We start from the raw sequence: 21,035 nt of genomic DNA, 5'->3' as shown, positions 1-21,035 counted from the left end.
ACCCAAACAATCGTTGTCCTGAATGAAGTTCAAATATTCGATAACAGATGGCGCCACTATGTAGGGTTGGAAAGTTCCTTATATCTTTAGAAACACGCCCTTAGATTAAAACGGGAACTTTCTAGCTTCTGTAGCGGTAGCGTATGTAGTAAAGGCGCAAAATTTAAAAACCTAAATTTTTTAATACTTTGAGAATTAATTTGGATAACTAAAATTATGTCGCTTTAACTCCAAAATATACGTTAAATAATGACGTATAAATACACAAAATTTAAATTTAAGATTTTATTGAAATTGGAATTTTAAATTTCGCGCCACTACTACACATGCTGCAATGGCTCACAACTATGGAGACTACACACTATGTCTATTGGAGTGTAATATAGTCTCCGAAGTTCAAATATTCGATAACAGATGGCGCCACTGCACTTAATTTCCAAGTTGAAGGGTCGGAAAGTCCCTTATATCTTTAAAAACATGCCCTTTAGATTAAAACGGGAACTTTCTTGTTCGAGGGGGGATAAAGGGCTATCACACCACATAAGTCCCTTTATCGTGTCGGGACTCCTTTTTAAGTTTTATCGGCACGCACATTTTATCGACTTAGTTTTATTATATATATAGATGTAGATATAGATACGGTTTCAAGTTTAAACGTAGCGTAGGTTACTTGTTTACAGCAGTGTAAGTAACAGTTAACAGGATACTTGAATCGCCTGTGCGTACCGTAATGGGAGAATGGCCCAACTGTTACTAACCAGTTATTCTTAAAAATTAAAATAACTATTTACTTAATCTTTTTACATAATTAATTATTAAGTTCAACATTATTGTTACAATAAAAATATAATTTGGTTAATATCCATCTATTTTCTATTACAAATTGCTACCTACAAATTTAAGTTTAAGTTTTAGCCTAGTTCTTCTGATTTATCGTATTCATCGTTATTAGCTCTATATCGCAGCTAGTAAAATAAATGACTGTGCTTTAATTTTTTTCTTCAATTATAAACAGTAAAAACAAAAATTTGGACAATTCGTGTACTATGTAAGTAAACCGCTAGTTTCCCGGCCCCACCGCGCGGCGACGACAGCGCGAGACCAGCGCTTTTTATTCGCAAGAAACTTTCCAATTTCCTTCAAGAATTCTCTAAAGTTTTTCTCTTTAAATTCTCGTGAATATAAAACGCTCTATAAAGGTTTTCTTATTCAAACTACACAGTTTCCGGCTTTCAGTTCCACTTGAAGCATTCATTTATCTTCGTATTAGTATTTAAATGGAATTTTAATTTCTATTTCTTTTTATTAACGTTGTACATTTTATTGTGATTTCCGTGTACTTACAGTGTTCGCGTGGCTTTTTATTACTACCCACATTCAATGTGACCTTTATAAAATACTACAAGATTTATTTTCCTTTCATAAATGTCGTAGTTTCTTGTACCGTTTTATCTGAATTTACAAGAACGTTCTTTAACTTTTCATTTTTGCATTTGTCGTTATGTTCGTGGTCGCATCACATTAATTGGTATATTATTTTGACATATTATTATTATACATAATTTGATCAATAAGACAATTTTATTTTAAAACGTTGGTTGCAACCGGTATTGTATCAGTGTTTAATTAATTATTTCAGTGAAGTTAGTATTTTCTAGTGTTTAATTTTGCGCGAGTATTATACATTTAGAAATTAAAGACTTTTTAACGGATTTTAAACACGATTTATTCATTATGTTATTTTCCCGACGCGACGTTTCGAACACTTTACAGCGAGCGTGGTCACGGAGAAACATCATATTTTAATTGAATTTCCGTAAATCATTGGCAATAAATTGAAGACCATCGGGTATTAAATCAACTATCAAGCACCTTCTTATTCACTGAAAATTAGCAAGCTCTTAGCATAATATACTCGTAAAGGAATCTGGTCGCCTTAGGGCGTTTGTCCACTACAAGGAATTTTACGGTCCGGCATTCCGATTTTTTACGGTCCGGTATGGCACGCCATTAATCTATATACTAGCTTGTGCACTATACGTAATTTTACTGTCCGACATTTTACTTTTCCCTATTCCGGATGGTTTTTTGTGTCTACGAGTCGCTGTAGGTATAATTGTTTTCGAATGCCCACTTGCTTGGATTTTACTGTTTTTACTGCATATGCCAATTGAAAGCAAGCTCTTGTTTTACTTTCTTTTAGTTGGCAATGAGATTTGAGAAGTCGGTATCGTTATTTTATATACATTGACCAAGCATTGACCTATAATTATTATCTAAGTAAGTGTTGGTAAGATAAAGTTCAAGTGGGAATAGCTTTAGCTCCTCGTCACCGATTAAAATAAATAAGTGAAACACGCATTTTAAATCTCTTACGGAACTTTACTTTTTATTATAACGAAGTAATATAATATTTCACCTTCTATATTGCACGCCTCATAAGCGAAGCGTTGAGGTGGGTACTACTGTCACTTCGCGCAAAACATCTGATTTTTCAAACTTAAAATGTCTTTATGTATCATACATTGCACTTGTAAGATAATACATACACACACATATTAAGAAAAAACACTATTTTTAACATTCATGATATTTTTGATGTCATTTTTGTTATTTAAACTAGTTAAAAAACAGTTTAAAAAAGTTCTGTCATGGACGTCCGTGTGTCTGTATGTGCGGAGGATTTTCTTGTTAACACGATAGCGACCGAAATACTTTACTAATCGAGTCTTTTTTTTTCTCTTACGCTTGAGTATGCTCAGGAATAGAACCCTTTCATTTTTCAGGGTCTGATTCGATGTGGTTTAATTGTTATTAAATAAACAAAAATAATAATTAATAAATAATTAATAAAAAAAAAATTATGAGGCGTGTACTTTTGGATTTTCCAAACTATTTTTTACTCGTTTCTTGTAAAATGCAAACACAATCATTTATGATAGCATTATACCGCCAAACTTCCTTGAACTGTACCGCACTGATCCGAGTAAAGACGGACAGGTGCACAAGCAATTCATCGGTTTTTTCATGCCACACCGGACCGTAAAAAATCGGAATGCCGGACAGTAAAATTCCTTGTAGTGCACAAGCGCCCTTAGGGCGTTTGTCCACTACAAGGAATTTTACGGTCCGGCATTCCGATTTTTTACGGTCCGGTATGGCACGCCATTAATCTATATACTAGCTTGTGCACTATACGTAATTTTACTGTCCGACATTTTACTTTTCCCTATTCCGGATGGTTTTTTGTGTCTACGAGTCGCTGTAGGTATAATTGTTTTCGAATGCCCACTTGCTTGGATTTTACTGTTTTTACTGCATATGCCAATTGAAAGCAAGCTCTTGTTTTACTTTCTTTTAGTTGGCAATGAGATTTGAGAAGTCGGTATTGTTATTTTATATACATTGACCAAGCATTGACCTATAATTATTATCTAAGTAAGTGTTGGTAAGTTAAAGTTCAAGTGGGAATAGCTTTAGCTCCTCGTCACCGATTAAAATAAATAAGTGAAACACGCATTTTAAATCTCTTACGGAACTTTACTTTTTATTATAACGAAGTAATATGATATTTCACCTTCTATATTTTTTACTCGTTTCTTGTAAAATGCAAAAACAATCATTTATGATAGCATTATACCGCCAAACTTCCTTGAACTGTACCGCACTGATCCGAGTAAAGACGGACAGGTGCACAAGCAATTCATCGGTTTTTTCATGCCACACCGGACCGTAAAAAATCGGAATGCCGGACGGTAAAATTCCTTGTAGTGCACAAGCGCCCTTAATATATAAAATCTCATACACAAACGTCATCACATAATCTATAACAAGTAAGGAAATGATCTGACGCGTTCATGTTGAATCGAAGTCTAATTTCCTGCAACTATGGGTACAGAGTACAGACTACAGAGTTACCGCGAGGCGCTCTCAGCTTATATCCGCTGGGTGCGTGCATCCGATTATATTTTATTGAATATGTACTTGTAGTTAGAAGAAAATATAATAGATTGTGTTTTTCATTATTTAATTTCTCTCTGGGTATAATACCTAGTATGTTTATCTATGTACATAGACGGTGACGCAATAAATTCTGTATGAATTAATAATGAATCAATATTCATTTAATATCAATCATAATAATATTAGGGTTGTTTCGACTAATAATTTTAAGCCCTCGCCAGCGGCCTGGCTCGAATCAGTTTTGCTGCAACTTGTATTGCACTTGTACCTGTTTTAGTTGTACAGTAAGTAACTATTAACTCATATTTTCGAAAAAAGCACATGCTCTAAGTATTAAGGAACTGTTTCCAAGATACATCAAATAAAATAATACTGAATTGAATAACTGAATTTAGAATTGTCGATTCCATCCAACTTGTAAAAAGTTCTGTAAAATCTGATAGAAAGAATATTCGCCGAAAGTTCTAATTTTCAAAGCAAAAACTGTGCGACCAAGGAAAAGACGTCTTGGTCACAAAGGCTTCATTACTGGTTTCTGTAATCTTCACAAGACGGAATGAAATTGCTTCCTACCTCCATCGCCTGGATGGAACTCCGCTATCTTTTAATAAACAGTTAAGCTTAAGCGTGTGAGGTGAACTAAATGTTCCTTTTATACTCGATCGATTTATACTAAATCGAAAGATAGGTTTTGGAACTGCGGTATGAACGATGTAAATCGGATTGGTCTTTCCTAAGGCACTTTCGCTATTTTTATAAAATCTGGTGCAATTTATAAGATAACATCAATTTGCAAATAATGCTTGGATATACCGACAGTAGTCATTTTATATTTAGTTAATTTTGGCATTTAAGACACTGTACAATATAATATTATGATCTTTTGATTCTAAAGAATAAAATAATGGAAATGCCAACACAAAGACAATGAAGCTATAGGTACTTAATACGACAAAAAACAGAGTTTTGGCAACATTTTAATGGTTCAGACCTTATTCAGTTAAAATTGACTTAAAGCTGGTGGACCCACAAGCCAAGCTCTTCCAGTTATTCAGTATTCACGTCAAAAAGCAAATGGCTGAGGCTATGCAACTGGTGTGTGGAGGCGTTTGTAATGGCGTCGCGAGATTAATGTCCTTTTAATTCTAAGCTAAGGTTTAGGGTTAGTGCTACGAGAATTTATACTGATCAAGTTGCTTGCAGTGATTCAAATAGTTTGCAATAATAATTAAAATTATTATGAACATTTAATAATTTTGTTGAATTTAATAAATTTCTAAGAATTAGTGGATAAAAAAGGGCAATAATTTGACGGGCATCTTATTTAATAACCAAAAACAAAATAAATTAGGTACTTACGATCAAATTCGAATTTAAAATTTCTTGTATTTTAAATCTTTCCGTTTACCTCCACTTTTCTTTTATTTCTATTGATTAATTCCGATCGAAACCTGGGTTTTTTACTTACTGGTTCTCTACGAGTAAATTGTGTACCTTCTAATCGTCTTTTTTCCACTACCATACACTGATTTTTTAGCTATAGAAGTTTAGTAGTTGGAAGTTTCTAGAATATATTCCATAAAGCCATTTTACATGTCGGTTCACAGACTTCACTAAATGCTGCTAATTTCTTGGGTCCATGTTTCCTCGTTAGCGGCGCCGCGGCGTCCCGACCATCCATCGTAGTATTAGGGCAACCATTTAGCTCATTAACCAATTTTTAACTACCCTTCGTAAGTACTTCATGCTTTTTTTCTTTGAATGATTGGATTGAATAATAATTATTAATGTGTTAATAAAAAAAAATTATAAATGTTTGCGCCCTATTTTTTCCGAAAGGAAAGGTTATGAAATAGACAATTAATAACAAAACCAATACTGGTTTAGAACCAATTGTTAATAATGTACTTCATTATAATAGGAAAAAGGCGAAAAGCTGCTGCTTACAGTATTAAATTAAATAAATAAAAATTATCAAAACATTGTTAAACGTAACTATTATCAACATCAATGCACAAACACGCAATGAAATTATTAAATCATTTAATTTTTTCCGTATACAAAACCGTAAACCCGATTGAATCATGCGGCATGCCCATGACATATCGACCGTATCGTCCAATAATTTTAAAGTAAGCATAAAAGTGCACGTCTCTGCACCAGAGCGCTTCACTAATGGAATAACCTGTCCTCATATTATAGCTACGATTCTTTATACTAAGCGATTTTTAAATTTAGAGAGAATATCTAAAAAGTAGTCATGCACTAGCTGTTCTTCTGTCCTATAGGTTCGTACCTACCTTGTAAAAGTTTGTGTTCCCAATGAGATCAATTAATAACTAATAACTTGAGTTGCTATATTTTTAAAAAAAAATTTGGAAAATCCAAAAGTGCACGCCTCATAATTTTTTTTTAATAAATATTTATTAATTATTATTTTTGTTTATTTAATAACAATTAAACCACATCGAATCAGACCCTGAAAAATGAAAGGGTTCTATTCCTGAGCATACTCAAGCGTAAGAGAAAAAAAAAGACTCGATTAGTAAAGTATTTCGGTCGCTATCGTGTTAACAAGAAAAAGGATCCGCACATACAGATACACGGACGTCCAAGACAGAACTTTTTTAAACTGTTTTTTAACTAGTTTAAATAACAAAAATGACATCAAAAATATCATGAATGTTAAAAATAGTGTTTTTACTTAATATGTGTGTGTATGTATTTATCACAAGTGCAATGTATGATATATAAAGACATTTTAAGTTTGAAAAATCAGATGTTTTGCGCGAAGTGACAGTAGTACCCACCTCAACGCTTCGCTTATGAGGCGTGCAATATTGCGAGAAAAAATTAACGGCTGGTTCGAATTTTGTATCAAACTGAGGTATCAAAGCTAAGTGCGTTCTTCACCAAACGTCACAGATAACATTATTATTATATTGCGTTATATTGACATTGTAGATACAGATAAATAAAAATCATTATCGCCGTGTAATCGCCACAAGTGTTGAAATATAAAAAAAAATGTTGTGTGGTTTTATGAAACCACGGTAAAAGTGAAACTGTTCGAACGGTTCCGAACACTGCTTTGTGTAGCGCATGTGAATGTCGCGTGACGGTCGGCTGCCGAGTAGGTATACCTACTCGGCAGCCGACCGCGATACTAGCGACATGCGCTACACCAAAGGGCGTATTCAGAAAGAAAGCTTGAAACTTATAAGCGCTTATCGGCGCTTGTCATGTTCATATATTTTCCTGCGCGGGTTACCAGCACTGACAGGAAAATATATTCAGAACATGACAAGCGCCGATAAGCGCTTATAAGTTTCAAGCTTTCTTTCTGAATACGCCCAAAGAATATACTACTCTCTACCGAGAGCTCTCTGCGCTACACAGACCAAAAAGTTTGAGACGATGTAATAAAAGTTTCACTTTAAAAAAGACGGGTTGCACTGGGGGAGTGCCGGCAGAAGTGAAAACTTGATTATTAACGTTGAGCATGTTTGATATCCATCTGTCTTACGCTTTTTCGATCCTGGTCACGTACGTCCAAAATCCCGGTATATATACCAGTATGGTATATATACCGGGATTTTTTTAATTTCCATTTTTAAGATTACAAGTCAGGATATATTTAGAAGAAAAAATGTTGTGTGGTTTTATGAAACCACGGTAAAAGTGAAACTGTTCGAACGGTTCCGAACACTGCTTTGTGTAGCGCATGTCGCGTGACACAGACACGCACGCGTACACAGACCAAAAAGTTTGAGACGATATTGTAATAAAAGTTTCACTTTAAAATTACTTATAATAATATGAATCGTTTGTCGTATCGGATATTGCAAGTAATCGTATTGACGGTTCAAGCCCGATCAAAGAGGAAACGTTTTTATGAAAAGCGAAATTGATATTGCGGTCAGCGGTGACAAGTTATAGTTTTCTACCGTTCTTTATTTTTTAATGCTTTTTGAAGGTATACCTATTTTATATGGAAGCGGATAAAAATAGGAAATATTCGGGTCGTCTTTGTTGTTGGTCGAACATTTTGAAAAACTACATCAAACTCATTTAATAATTATTATTATTACTAACAATAATTTTGTTTATAACTACGATTCCACATTTAGATATTATATTGGAACAAAGTTAACAAAGAAAGGGGGCTAGACGGAAAAAATTCTTATGAAAAGTTGTCACGACTCTTTTTGCTTGAGTTGTAAGCCGTGCGGCGTGCGCGTGGTTCTCTGTCTATCTCTCTCTAACTTAACACTTCGTTCCATCTGGATGTCCCTTGACATCGCTCAAGTTTTTATTATAATATTGTTTGATATTAGATACCTATCTGTAATAATTTCTTATATTTATGTTATTTCACCATAAAGAAAATACTATAAAGATGAAACGCATTAGAAATACACGCTCTCTAAATTTTCACAAAATATTATAAAAAATGACACTTCTAGCGGCAATCGGCATGTAACTGTGGCCAGAGGCGGCTCGTGACAAAATTTTATGGGTGTTCACTTAAAATAAAACACTGAAAATACATGGTGTAAAGCAGTACATTTATCAAAAAAATTACTTTTAAAGGAAATACATAAGTCTTTCTTTTTGGTGTGCAAAAATATCTATAACTTAAAGCGACAAGACATTCGTAAATGTATGTTGTTGTTTTCATCACAACCACACAACCACGGTGTTTTCACATAATGTTCAGATTTAAACACACGCGTATATGTTTTCGTTTTTGTCGTACATTTTTGCGTGATCAAGTTCAGGCCGTGGCGGTCCCTTAGCTTTACATTCAAGCCGAATTTGTAACGTTTTATCACACTTTTTAATGAACGCCACATTATAATTATTGTTCATTTTAACACTCACAAGTAATACTGATAACTACAGGCTATTTCAACACGTATTTTATAATTTTAATTAGAAAATTGCATGAATCGCGCGCGTGCATTGAAGTTGACTCGAGTGTTTGTTTATATTATAGAAGTGGCAACTTGCAACGTCGCAATCGCTGTCCTGCCGGGCGGTAAAAACGAACCGGCAACGTTTGCGGGTGCGGCGCTCCGAATTTTGCTACTTTTCCATAGAAAATCTTCTGTTTCACGCGCAGGGCTCTGACAAAACCCTCTCTTTCACTCCTATTGGATTTCGTATTAGGAAATGTACTAAATCTTTTTTCATTGGAGCGCAATCGTGAGCGCTCCGCTTCGCGCGTTACATAATACAGTAGGTATTATACAGGTGTATGGGATGATGGAACGATGGATATATTCATGGGTATTAACAGTAGTTTTAAAGATTACGATTGATTTTAAATAGTAATAATTAATGTTAATAATTAAATTAAGGAGTATGATTTTATTATAATTATTTATGGGAGTTCACTGCACCAGCGCTCCTTAGGGCGAGCCGCCTCTGACTGTGGCCCTGAGTGAAATGTAGATGGAATTGCTGTACATGTTTTCGGAAGCTCTCGTCACACTATAACAATAATTATTACTCAGATTTCACTTCTGGGAAGATATACGCTGGCATTAATAAAATCCGCAGCTTATTTATTGTATAATAATCTGTTTTAAAATAATCAAATAGTTCAGTATTATTACCGTCCAGATGAAAATGGATAAAAGCAAACTGTCATTGAACATGACAAAGTTGACAATTGACATCCGCAGTCGGCTGATTTTTAAATATTGTTGTTTTTAACTTTTTTATTTTCTTGAAGTGTTGTGGAAATGTTTATTGGTTTATCCTATACAATACTATTTGGTATAGAGTAACTTATATTATATAAGTTAAAGGATAAATTACCGACAAAATGCGATACAAATGTGTAAATTGTGGAGAAGGAGCCGGCGCCCTGTACAGAACCTACGGACCCTCTGTGTTAAAATTAACGAAATGCGTAAGATATCTTGCAGTATAATTTAAAACGTAGTATACTCAAACATTTATTTATTCAACAATTATACTTGAATGCCTATATTTAATTTGTTAGCTTATTTGCAACATTTAGTTTGAAGGATGTGTAATGCCATTCTATTTCAAACTCAAACATTTATTTATTCAATAGTTAAGACTTCTTATAAAAGCACTTTTTAATCGTAATAACATTTTTTACATTTACCACCGATTCGAAAAGCAGTATTTATGGAGAAGAACCAGCAATAAACTCCGTAGTTGAGTGTAATTTCAACTCTGTGTTCAATAAAGTTAATTTTAAATGAAAATGTTCTTTTATTTTCAGGTAAAATGTAATGGCATAGTGGATAAGTACATAGAATATGATCCCGTTATAGTCATGATAGATCTAGTCCTAATATCAAAAGAAGCACAAAGGCATATTATATTCAACACTGATTTTAAAGTAAGTAATTTTTTATGAATTTAGTATTTTTTTATTATTGAGTATCTTTATTTAACTTTCACATTGACATTAATTTTGCTCTGAAGTTCAAATTCTTTTCTGAAAGTCATGTTTCTAAACAATAATAACAATATTATTAATTTACCACAATTCTTATATTTCAGTGAAGTCCATTATTTCTTCTTTTATATAAAAAAAAAACTTATTATTGCTATGATTTAATCAAAGCATTTTAAATATGTTACAGGCTTATTGGAAGCTGCTCATCATATTGATGATGCTGGAGACATATGGAGTGTGGAGGAACGATAGCTTATTTAACATCATGGTCAACTCTATCTGCGACATACAGAACAATAGCACAATCAATAATTCTACGCACATGTAAGTTGGTTACTAAGTACCTTAGTACTTTCATTGAGAATAACACTTACATATTTAGTTTTATGATTATAATATATTGTATACTAATATTATCAAGCTAAAGAATTTGTTTGGAACGCTAATTTCGCGAACTACTGGTCCGATTTGAAAAAAAAAATGTGTTAGATAGCCCATTTATTGAGAAAGACTATTAGGCTATATATCATCTTACTCAGGCCTACAGGAGTGTAGCAATGCGGGTAAAAACACGGAGCACAGCTAGTATAACATAAATCCTGTTTTCTATATACCTTTTAGTTATATTAGCTTCCATTATGGGGATTGATTCCTTTGCGGACAAATGCCGCTAGAAATAGAAATTACTAGATTCTCGCCCGCGTTTTCAAAGTAATACCCGCATAGTTCCCTTTCCCGTGGGATTTCCGGGATAAGACCCATCCTATGTGTTAATCCAAGTTACCCTCTATATGTGTGCTAAATTTCATTTTAATCGGTTCAGTAGTATTCGCGTAAAAGAGTAACAAACACACACACACACACATCCTCACAACCTTTTGCATTTTTTTGCATTTATAATATTAGTAGGATATATTTTTAATATGTAACTTTACAGGAAAATATTCATTCAAACAAGCATTTAAAGATTTCATCTAGCCCTGTTGGTATCTCACATGTATGACAATTTAAGACTTTAAAAAATATGTTTACTTCAACACTATAAATGAATGACTTAGTTTGAGATTCACTACTAACAAAAACATCTTGGTTTGCCTAACAAAGCTTTTCTCTACCAAACCAAGAATTGTTTGTAAAGTACAAAATGAAAGCATAAAATGAGCATAATATGAGGCTCATTTGTTTTAGACTATGTATTTATACTAATCTTTGCATTGTTCTTTAAAATTGCAGTCTTCAATCATCATCATCAGTATTAAACCTTCAAATCTATACATTTCAGAAAACTTCCAATTAATATGACATTAAACCATGTAGAACCATTAAAAAGTGATTGTTTGGACTGGGCGCATGAAGAAAAGGATGGAGTCGACCTGTTTATATGGGAGAAGGATTTCTATATACAATTCCTGTCTACATTTGCAGGTAAGCTGATGTTAACCCGGCGTCATTGTGGTAGAAAACAGATACGCGAACGTTGAGGTGGGTCAAAATTACCCATATATTTTATAGTTGATATTTCTAAACTTTTGAAGAAAATTAGTATTCTGTGTTATTATTATAGGATAAAGGTAATCTGGTTTTGATAATATAAAATAAAAATAATAATGAACTACCTAACATCTTTGTAAATCTACATTCTGCAAATAAAGAAATTTGAATTTGAATTTGAATTTGAACCAACGTTTTATTCGCTTTAATCAACTTTGACATAAACTCATAAAAATAGGAACAAAATATAGACATCTTACGTTTTCATGTCATTATTACACTATTAACCAGTAATTTTGGCTACAAATAGCATTTTTATAAACATAAGTCTAATATATTAGAAAAAAACTTTACCAAAGCTAATTAGAATCTTCGTTGTAAATGAAATCAATACAGAAAGAAACGATGCGTTCAGGACAAATAAATTTAGGGAAAGCTTGACCAAAATGTTTTGTTTTACTATTTTTTTTTCCGGAGACTCTTATCATCTTTTGCGGGAATTGCAGGTGCCTCCTCTGATGATCCACCAATAAATTCTCTGATTCTTTTGCCCATTTGTCCTTGCTATCGATTCAATTCCCGGTGAATTTTCAAATGTTCTAAGACCAGATCAGACCTAGGTTTATCAAAAAATTACGTCTGTTATCGCTTGGTTTGTTTTTATTTATGCGACGTATTATAAACGCATTAATTCCTGTGTGTCCAACATGGCATAAAAATTGTCAGGGGCCACCTTTTGGAGTTACGACTCACATCACATGAGGCGCAAAGTTCATCAGCGACGTCCACCCCATATTTAGCTTTATTGTAAAAGGTATTGAATTTGGGTTTTCGCTTTTCTCCACTTGAAACATACTCCGCACTCTAACATGATCCTCTTCTTCAACTTCATCACCATAATAAGGTAAGTCTGAGTCAGACAAGAGTCTAAACCCGCCATGATACGTGATATTTTCTATTCTATTCGTTTATAGTACCTATTTTATAATAAGTACCTGTTGGACAAACAAAAACATTAAATTCACATAAACAAGCAAAAAAAATGTTTGCAGACACCAAGAAATCATACACAACAGTAATAATCGATAACTTAGCCATGGCGCGAAATTGTTACATCAATTGTGAGGATGGGTCATATTTACCTTTTTCGAAAATACACGCGTGTAGCTCCCAGTACACTCGACTTCGAAAGGATTTTACTTCCAAAACGTTTAATGCACATTGTTAGCTCCAGCTACTACAAAGAACAGCACAATCGTGCACGTAATTACAAAGATATTGTAAATTATAAACAAGCCGGGTCATTTTGACCCAACCTCAATGACGCCGGGTTAAATATCACAATGTGTATGAAAAATGAAAATGAAAATGAAAAATATTATATTTATTTCATACACACAATTTTCAAAGACAGAAAATGGATGAGTCCTCCTAGTAAGTTTACAAAAACCTGTGTCAGGAGGACCCAAAAATATTGTATACTTATAGTTAGAAAGAAAGAAGGAAGAACGAAGAAATAAATTTTGTTGAGCTATTTGAAACAACTACACGATGGACCACAAATAAATGTGGCTATTAAGCAAAAATTTTTATAATGGGACTTTTTTGATGATAAATGTAAATATTGACATGTATAATAATTAATAGATACTTGAACTAAACCACAGAATACATAATAGTAGCTAATCGCTACAGAACGGACACTCTCGTGCTCGTCACAAATGTGCCAACCATAAAGCGTTAACACACACATTTGCAGTCTCTACAGTGTGACTGTCACAACGATAATTTTGTATGGAGTGTCCGGGGTGTGACTAAACTATAATAATGTTTATATAATACATATAATTTTTTGTAGTGTACCTAGTGTAGTGTAATTGGCGAATGTGCTGTACTTTCCTTATTGTAATAACTTGTAAACCACATTTGAGCAAATAAAGATATTATTTTATTATTATGTCTCTCTCCATAATACACGGGTACCACCAGAAGGAAGATACCCGGTCCTTTGGAAGGCTTACGTGGGGACACAAGTCCAACACACAGAGGCCCTTTAGAGAATTTAATGTGTTGTGGGACACCAGCCGCAGCCTGCCCATGACTGCACTATAGAGATACAGCCCTGGGCAGTCCGCGGCCCTTAGATCATTAAGTAATGGATGGAGCACGCTGGCAAATGTTCTAACTAAACTTTCTGCCGATTTTGGTGCGGGGAGGGTAACTCACACTTTGAAAAACAATCACACATTCACAAAAATAATTTGTGTCTTTACAAACTCAAACTAATACAAAATTGGCAGACTAGCATGTTTTTGCACACATACATCGATTACACAGAAAAATCTCTGTACATATACGTAATAATACAATCGCTATAAAGGGATGTAACCATATCGATATTACAAAAATAATAATTTTGTTGAAATTAGAAATAACATTAATATTATATTCATAAAAAATACTACATAGGTCATTTGTAACGTTTTCATCATTATTATATATGTATACGAAAAAACAATAAAACGCCATTTTATTTGTATTTGAATATGTATTTATTCAAAACATCACATATTATATTCAATAAAATAAATATCGGTACAGAAATTTTTATTGAAGTGAATACTTCTTTAGCGGCGTTGGGTATAAAATCTTAAACTCGCGTCAGGTGACCTGATCGAAAAAGCGTAAGACGGACTTTTTTTTTTAGCCCTTATATTCCATGCGTAAGGCGGATACCATTCCAAAATATCAAACATGCTGAACGTTAATAATCATGTTTTCACTTCTGCCGGCACTCCCGGAGTGCAACCCGTCTTTTTTTGAAGTGAAAACTTCTTTAGCGGCGTTGGGTATAAAATCTTAAACTCGCGTCAGGACACGTGACCTGATCGAAAAAGCGTAAGACGGCCATCCATCTTACGCTATATATCAAACATGCTCAACGTTAATAATCAAGTTTTCACTTCTCCCGGCACTCCCGGAGTGCAACCCGTCTTTTTTTATTTCTGTACCGAGGTGTCGCTACAGATATAATAAAAATTGTAATTCGATTTTTTGTAAATCTGAAATATACGCAATATTAATACATACATATAAACAAATTACATAATAGAAAGGTTACAAGATTAACATTACAAAAAAACGGCTAAGTGCGAGTCGGACTCGCGCACGAAGGGTTCCATACGATTAAAATGTTCTGCCAGTTAAAAGTAGCCGAGCGTAAATTTTAATAAATATATACAAGATTTACAAAATAAACATTATACTCCTTTTTATGCAGTTGTGTTAAATTGTAATATAATAAAGATTAATTCTCATCTCATTTCAAATTATACTTAGAAAAATATTTTTTTATCGACGTTCAACTTAAAAGCAGTCCGTCACTTAGAAAGTCGTAAAAATTTACGACCTTTTAAGCGACGAGTTTTTAAATTCAACTCTATCACTAAGTTCATAAAGATTAAATTTGAATTTCTCTTCAAGATAGTCTCGCTACATCAGTTTATAGTCTCGTGGGGAGTGCGGTTCAATATCGCGTTCTAAATTCAACTTTATCGCTTAGTTCATAAAGATTAAATTTGTATATTTTTTCTTCAAGATAGTCTCGCTACATCGCTTTATAGTCTCGTGGGGAATGCGGTTCAATATCGCGTTTTAAATTCAACTTTATCTCTTAGTTCATAAAGATTAAATTTGTATATTTTCTTTCCATGATAGTCTCGTGAAACCGCATCAATGATCGAACACATGACTCGATTATTTGTCTTGATCATATCGCTAAACGATACATCGACGATTATTAGAAATTGCATTTAATTAGAAATGTACGTTAAAAAAATAAAAAAATATACACAAATGAAAGGTTATTCCATCTTTTTTAATATTCGACATGTTTGAATTGCTTCTGCAAGGCTTGACAGTGCAAAACGGCATTTTTAGCGGAGCACTCGCAGACGTCCTTTCGATGTTTTACGAATACGCAGAGTGTTCGTAATCGATTACGCAAGTAGTTTTTATGAAAGCATAAGATTTTTCGATTCGAATAATCTTATACCTCGGCAAAAGGGGAAACGCCTGCGTGTGTTATCCATTACTTAATGATCTAAGCCGCGGCCAATGTAGGACTATTGCAGAAAAATGGAAATGAACAAAACTGGGTTATGGAAGGGGGTGTTAGATGGACTGGTATATTGGTTCTATGGGGACTATGAACGTCTGCTTTTTCAATATTAAAAATTGAAAATAATGGCAGACGGTGACTCGCCAGTTCGGTCGATGGGCTCCCAAAAAGGTTACCGAGAATGGCAACAAGGGGGCAACATCAGCTGAACGGCTAGGGGTGTAGAGAGGTGCGGCACCGGTTTCACCATCGCGGGCCCGCGGGCCCGGAGCGGGTTTCCCCGCTATTACGCCATTAGACACTTCCACCCCCGAGCATATAGCTCTGGCGGCTCCACTCTGGACAGCCAACAAAGGCAAGCCAGAGGTGGGGGATCCTGAACCTCGTCATTGTTCACTCCGAACTGCCACTGGGACAGTCCAGAGGTGAGGACAGGGCCCTCCCCCGGGAGCGCTCGGTTCCCGCGGGGTCGCTACTCACCGACACCTCGCCACAAGGTGCCCTGCGGGTGACTGACTGCACGGTTGGGATATCTATTGTAGATATGCCATCCGGGGGCGATGGGGTCGTCACATCCCTACGCCTTTATTTTATTATTATTAATATAATAAATTTTAAATTAGTAATTAGTTAGTTTATATTTGGCTTTACTCACATGCTGCCAAAAGCTTTTTCTTTTATTGCGGTTTTTTTTTAAATTGATACCTGTGAACCACTGTTCTCGAGGAAGGCCTTTTAGTATACAATATATTAGGTTTTAGACAAAGTTCCCTGAATAAAACTTTTTAATATTATACAACTTTTACTAATTTAATTTTTTTTGTTAAATTTCAGGCATTTTTGTTTTCATAAACATCACTCATAGCGCAATGATGCTATTGAAAGGATTTTCCTTACAAAATGAAGGTGTGTATCATTTCCCAATTACGCAGACTGTATTTGAGAGTAAAATTTGAAGGTCACGTCATGGTAATGCCGTAACATCATGCAGTAAGGCAACGGTTTTGGTGTCTTTGAATCTTGCCAAAGAAGTTTCACTTCTGACACGTGTGCTCGGTTTAACTATTCCCACCACCTAATAATCTATACTAATATTATAAAGAGGAAAGGTATGTATGTATATTGTATGTATGTATGGTTTTCACGCATAAACTACTGGACTGATTTTGATGAAATTTGGCACAGACAATCTCTAGACCCTGAGAAAGAACATAGGCTACCTTTTATTGCGAAATATGTACCACGGGCGAAGCCGGGGCGGACCGCTAGTAATTGATAACTAAAGACAATATTAGATAATTATTTTATTTCCTTTTTTATTTTAGTGGACATACAATAATAATATTTGTTTTTTTAATTTCAGTGAGCATTCTACAGCTACTTAAATCATTTTCGCTAGCAAACATGAGTCTCCTCCTAACATTACCGATGTTAGTATGGGGCTCCGGGGAGACAGAGCCGAGTACGAGGCTAGTGCATTACGCACTCGTATTCCTGTATATGTTTGCCGTGTTTTATAATATGTTCAGTGGTATGTATGAGTTTTTAATACTAGTTGAATATAATTTAATACATACTTAGTTAATTAAAACTGCGATGAAGTTATGTGTATAATATTACTTACAGTTTTATATTTCATGCTGATATAAGAAAGTATATGTGACTATGAAAAGAAACAAGTTTATTGACTAACATAACTGGTTGAAAATTAATACTGCAACATATACTATACAATGTTTATTAGCGTAATGTTTTTAGTCCGTAGTTTGTTGCAAAAAATGGCTGCACTGAATTTATTAATTTGAATTGACAGGAAATAATCTGAATTCCTCTTAGATCATTAAGTAATGGATAACACTCGCAGGCGTTTCCCCTTTTGCCGAGGTATAAGATTATTCGAATCGAAAAATCTTATGCTTTCATAAAAACTACTTGCGTAATCGATTACGAACACTCTGCGTATTCGTAAAACGTCGAAAGGACGTCTGCGAGTGCTCCGCTAAAAATGCCGTTTTGCACTGTCAAGTCTTGCAGAAGCAATTCAAACATGTCGAATATTAAAAAAGATGGAATAACCTTTCATTTGTGTATATTTTTTTATTTTTTTAACGTACATTTCTAATTAAATGCAATTTCTAATAATCGTCGATGTATCGTTTAGCGATATGATCAAGACAAATAATCGAGTCATGTTTACTCGATCATTGAGGCGGCCCCACGAGACTATCATGGAAAGAAAATATACAAATTTAATCTTTATGGACTAAGAGATAAAGTTGAATTTAAAACGCGATAATGAACCGCATTCCTTACGAGACTATCTTTTAAAGAAATACAAATTTAATCTTTATGATCTAAGTTATAAAGTTGAATTTAGAACGCGATATTGAACCGCGATTGAACGAGACAACTTGGAATAAAATACAAATTTAATCTTTATGAACTTAGGGATAGAGTTGAATTTAAAAACTCGTCGCTTGAAAGGTCGTAAATTTTTACGACTTTCGTGACACAAATTATTTTTGTGAATGTGTGATTGTGTTTCATCAGTGTGAGTTACCCTCCCCGCACCAAAATCAGCAGAAAGTTTAGTTAGAACATTTGCCAGCGTACTCCATCCATTACTTAATGATCTAAGGAATTCCTATACATAGGCTACTCTATCACGCAAATAACCAATAACGACATTAGGCGTAGGTATGTTTTATCGTGATACGTACAAAGTATAAAACAAAGTCGCTTTCTCTATAGACTAAAACCTTCCTCTTGAATCACACCGTCTATTAGAAAAACCGCGTCAAAATTCGCTGCTTAGTTTTAAAAATTTTAGCATACATAGGGACAAAGGGACAGAGAAAGTGACTTTGTTACTATAATGTAGTGATTAGGTTTTAGACAAAGCGAGCGAAGCCGCGGGTGGTAAGCTAGTTTTAGTATAAAGAAAATAACTTCAACCCTCAGATGCTACTTGCTAGTAGCATTAAAATTAAGAATTCTATTGCTGTATTTATATTTTTTCAGTTCTATACGAGAGCCCAAGGCTAGTTACAATAATGGTACTGCTGGCCAGCAATTTGTTAAAGTACATGATCACGTTTCACGCCACACCATTCATAAGAAGGATGATAACTTAAAAACCTACAACTGTCTAGGAAAAAAAAATAATATTTATTTTGAACGTAAAAAGGAAACTATGTCAAGGTCCAAATGATGAACTTTTCCAAATAGAGAGTAAGACTTCAACATTAATATTATGTAAATATAGATTTAAGTGATAATTTATGAAATGATGACTGTTATTTAATATTATTTATAGAAATAAAATGTAAGTCTAATACATACAATATCAAATTTACAGATTTTTTATTAAATGCGTGTTAAATCCATGCATGTACACCGGCAAACAATAAATGATTGAGTTAATTTTATGTGGGTTCAGAAATATTAATTTAATTTAATGTTTAAAAACAAAAGATTCTAGTATTCAAAATCAGGTTCGTCTAACAAAAATGCACAAAAGTGAACGAAGTTGCGGGGTACACAGGTAAGTAACATTCTCAAGTCATTTCCAAGGCAAATAGTTTTGAAAGAAATACAGTTCAATATTTTCTAATAGATGTCTGCTTTAATTGATGTATTTGATTACATTTAACAGTACTCTAGCTACACATTCAATAAATACCACGGTACAATAGTATATTTATTGGTGGAACACAGATAATCACTACATAGTATAAAACAAAGTCGCTTTCTCTGTTCCTATGTCCCATTGTATGCTAATCTTTAAAACTAGTACGCAACGTATTGATGCGGTTTTTTTTTTGATAGAGTGGTTCTCGAGGAAGGTTTTAGTATTTATTAGGTTTTAGAGAAAGCGGGCGAAGCCGCGGGTGGAAAGCTAGTGCTCTATATGAAGTAGATTTGAGTTCATTTGTTACATAAAATAGAAATCTTTTCTCTGTCTTATATTAGTGTAGATTATATTTTAAACAAATGGTCAGCAATGGATAATAAATAAAAATGCACACAAAATATCACAGAGTATTTATTCTCAAAATATATTTATTTATTATAATTTACATATTTATATTAATCTAAATACACGAAGACAAGAAAAGCACATGAAATGAATTAAAAATATATGGAATGTTGAAGTAATTATATACTTCAATAACACAACCTGTATGCACAATGATTACACTCCAATTTGCATGATGGCAAGCTTGACGGTGTGTGGAATCCAAGAAGCTTATATTTAATACACTGGAGATTTCAGTATGAACATTAAATTGTAACAAGAAAATATGACGTTGAATGACGCCTTTATGTTTTTTATCCCTTTCACACCTAACTTAGCAAGTTGGAATCTCATATTACGGTGCATTTACCTAGCGAATGCTCATTCTACATAAGTCAAATTCTTTAAGTGTAAACAGGCGTAGAACATTCTTGCGTTGTTCTTAGTGCATTCGAAAAGATTCCATGCAATGTTCTACTATGGAACAACACTAATTAATACCAGTTTTCGTTTAGGTACACTAAAAGATCGCGAATAATGCTCTTGATCTAGCTTCCTATGCTCTTGCTCTAGCTTCTAATTCCAATTGTTTATTTTTTAATGCATATTCATTAACTGATAAACTTGATCATATAGTTTTATAGTGCACTATGGTAAATAAGTTTAATATGAAATGGACACTGAATTATTAGGTCTGCTATAAAGAAAACATTAAAGTTCCTTCATTTTTTTTCTGTTGAAAGTTTCAGTAGAAAATATCATGCAAATTGGAGTAACTTAGTTAAAAAAAAATAATGCCTAAATGTACTGCTGTGTTGTAATAAAAATATATAAAATTCACTTAGATCTCCTTTTATAGTTGTATCAGGTTGACACCCCTTTGTGCATTTATTTTTAAATTGCAAGTGAATGGATTACTTCCAAAATATAAGGAACTCATAATAGAATTTTCTAACATTGCATATAATGGAAGTTTGCCAAAAATTACAATGCATGTTTTA

The 21,035-nt window shown here is 33.8% G+C and overlaps 1 protein-coding gene across 1 annotated transcript; it reads left to right on the top strand.

Moving 5' to 3' along the window:
• The first annotated feature begins 9,641 nt into the window (after positions 1-9,641).
• Arv1 (ACAT-related protein required for viability 1) lies at positions 9,642-19,725 on the top strand. Its single transcript, XM_089704354.1, has 7 exons — positions 9,642-9,883; positions 10,226-10,345; positions 10,593-10,729; positions 11,688-11,830; positions 16,851-16,922; positions 17,380-17,547; positions 19,038-19,725. The coding sequence occupies exons 1-7, from the start codon at positions 9,797-9,799 to the stop codon at positions 19,148-19,150; spliced, it is 840 nt and encodes a 279-aa protein (XP_089560480.1). The 5' UTR covers positions 9,642-9,796; the 3' UTR covers positions 19,151-19,725.
• Positions 19,726-21,035: the final 1,310 nt, after the last annotated feature.

Source organism: Colias philodice, chromosome 15 (genome assembly GCF_061535455.1).
Source record: "Colias philodice isolate Cphi_HAF_F1 chromosome 15, ilColPhil1 Martin Lab GWU primary, whole genome shotgun sequence".
In the NCBI taxonomy this organism is placed as follows: domain Eukaryota; kingdom Metazoa; phylum Arthropoda; class Insecta; order Lepidoptera; family Pieridae; genus Colias; species Colias philodice.
The sequence above is the reverse complement of the archived record's forward strand: the minus strand, read 5'-3'. Positions and strand labels throughout refer to the sequence as shown.

Coding starts and splice junctions, on each gene's coding strand:
- Arv1 (XM_089704354.1), top strand. CDS start 9,797: ATGCGATACAAATGTGTAAATTGTGGAGAAGGAGCCGGCGCCCTGTAC. Junction 10,346..10,592: donor TATTCAACACTGATTTTAAA/GTAAGTAATTTT, acceptor AATATGTTACAG/GCTTATTGGAAGCTGCTCAT. Junction 16,923..17,379: donor ATTTTCCTTACAAAATGAAG/GTGTGTATCATT, acceptor TTTTAATTTCAG/TGAGCATTCTACAGCTACTT.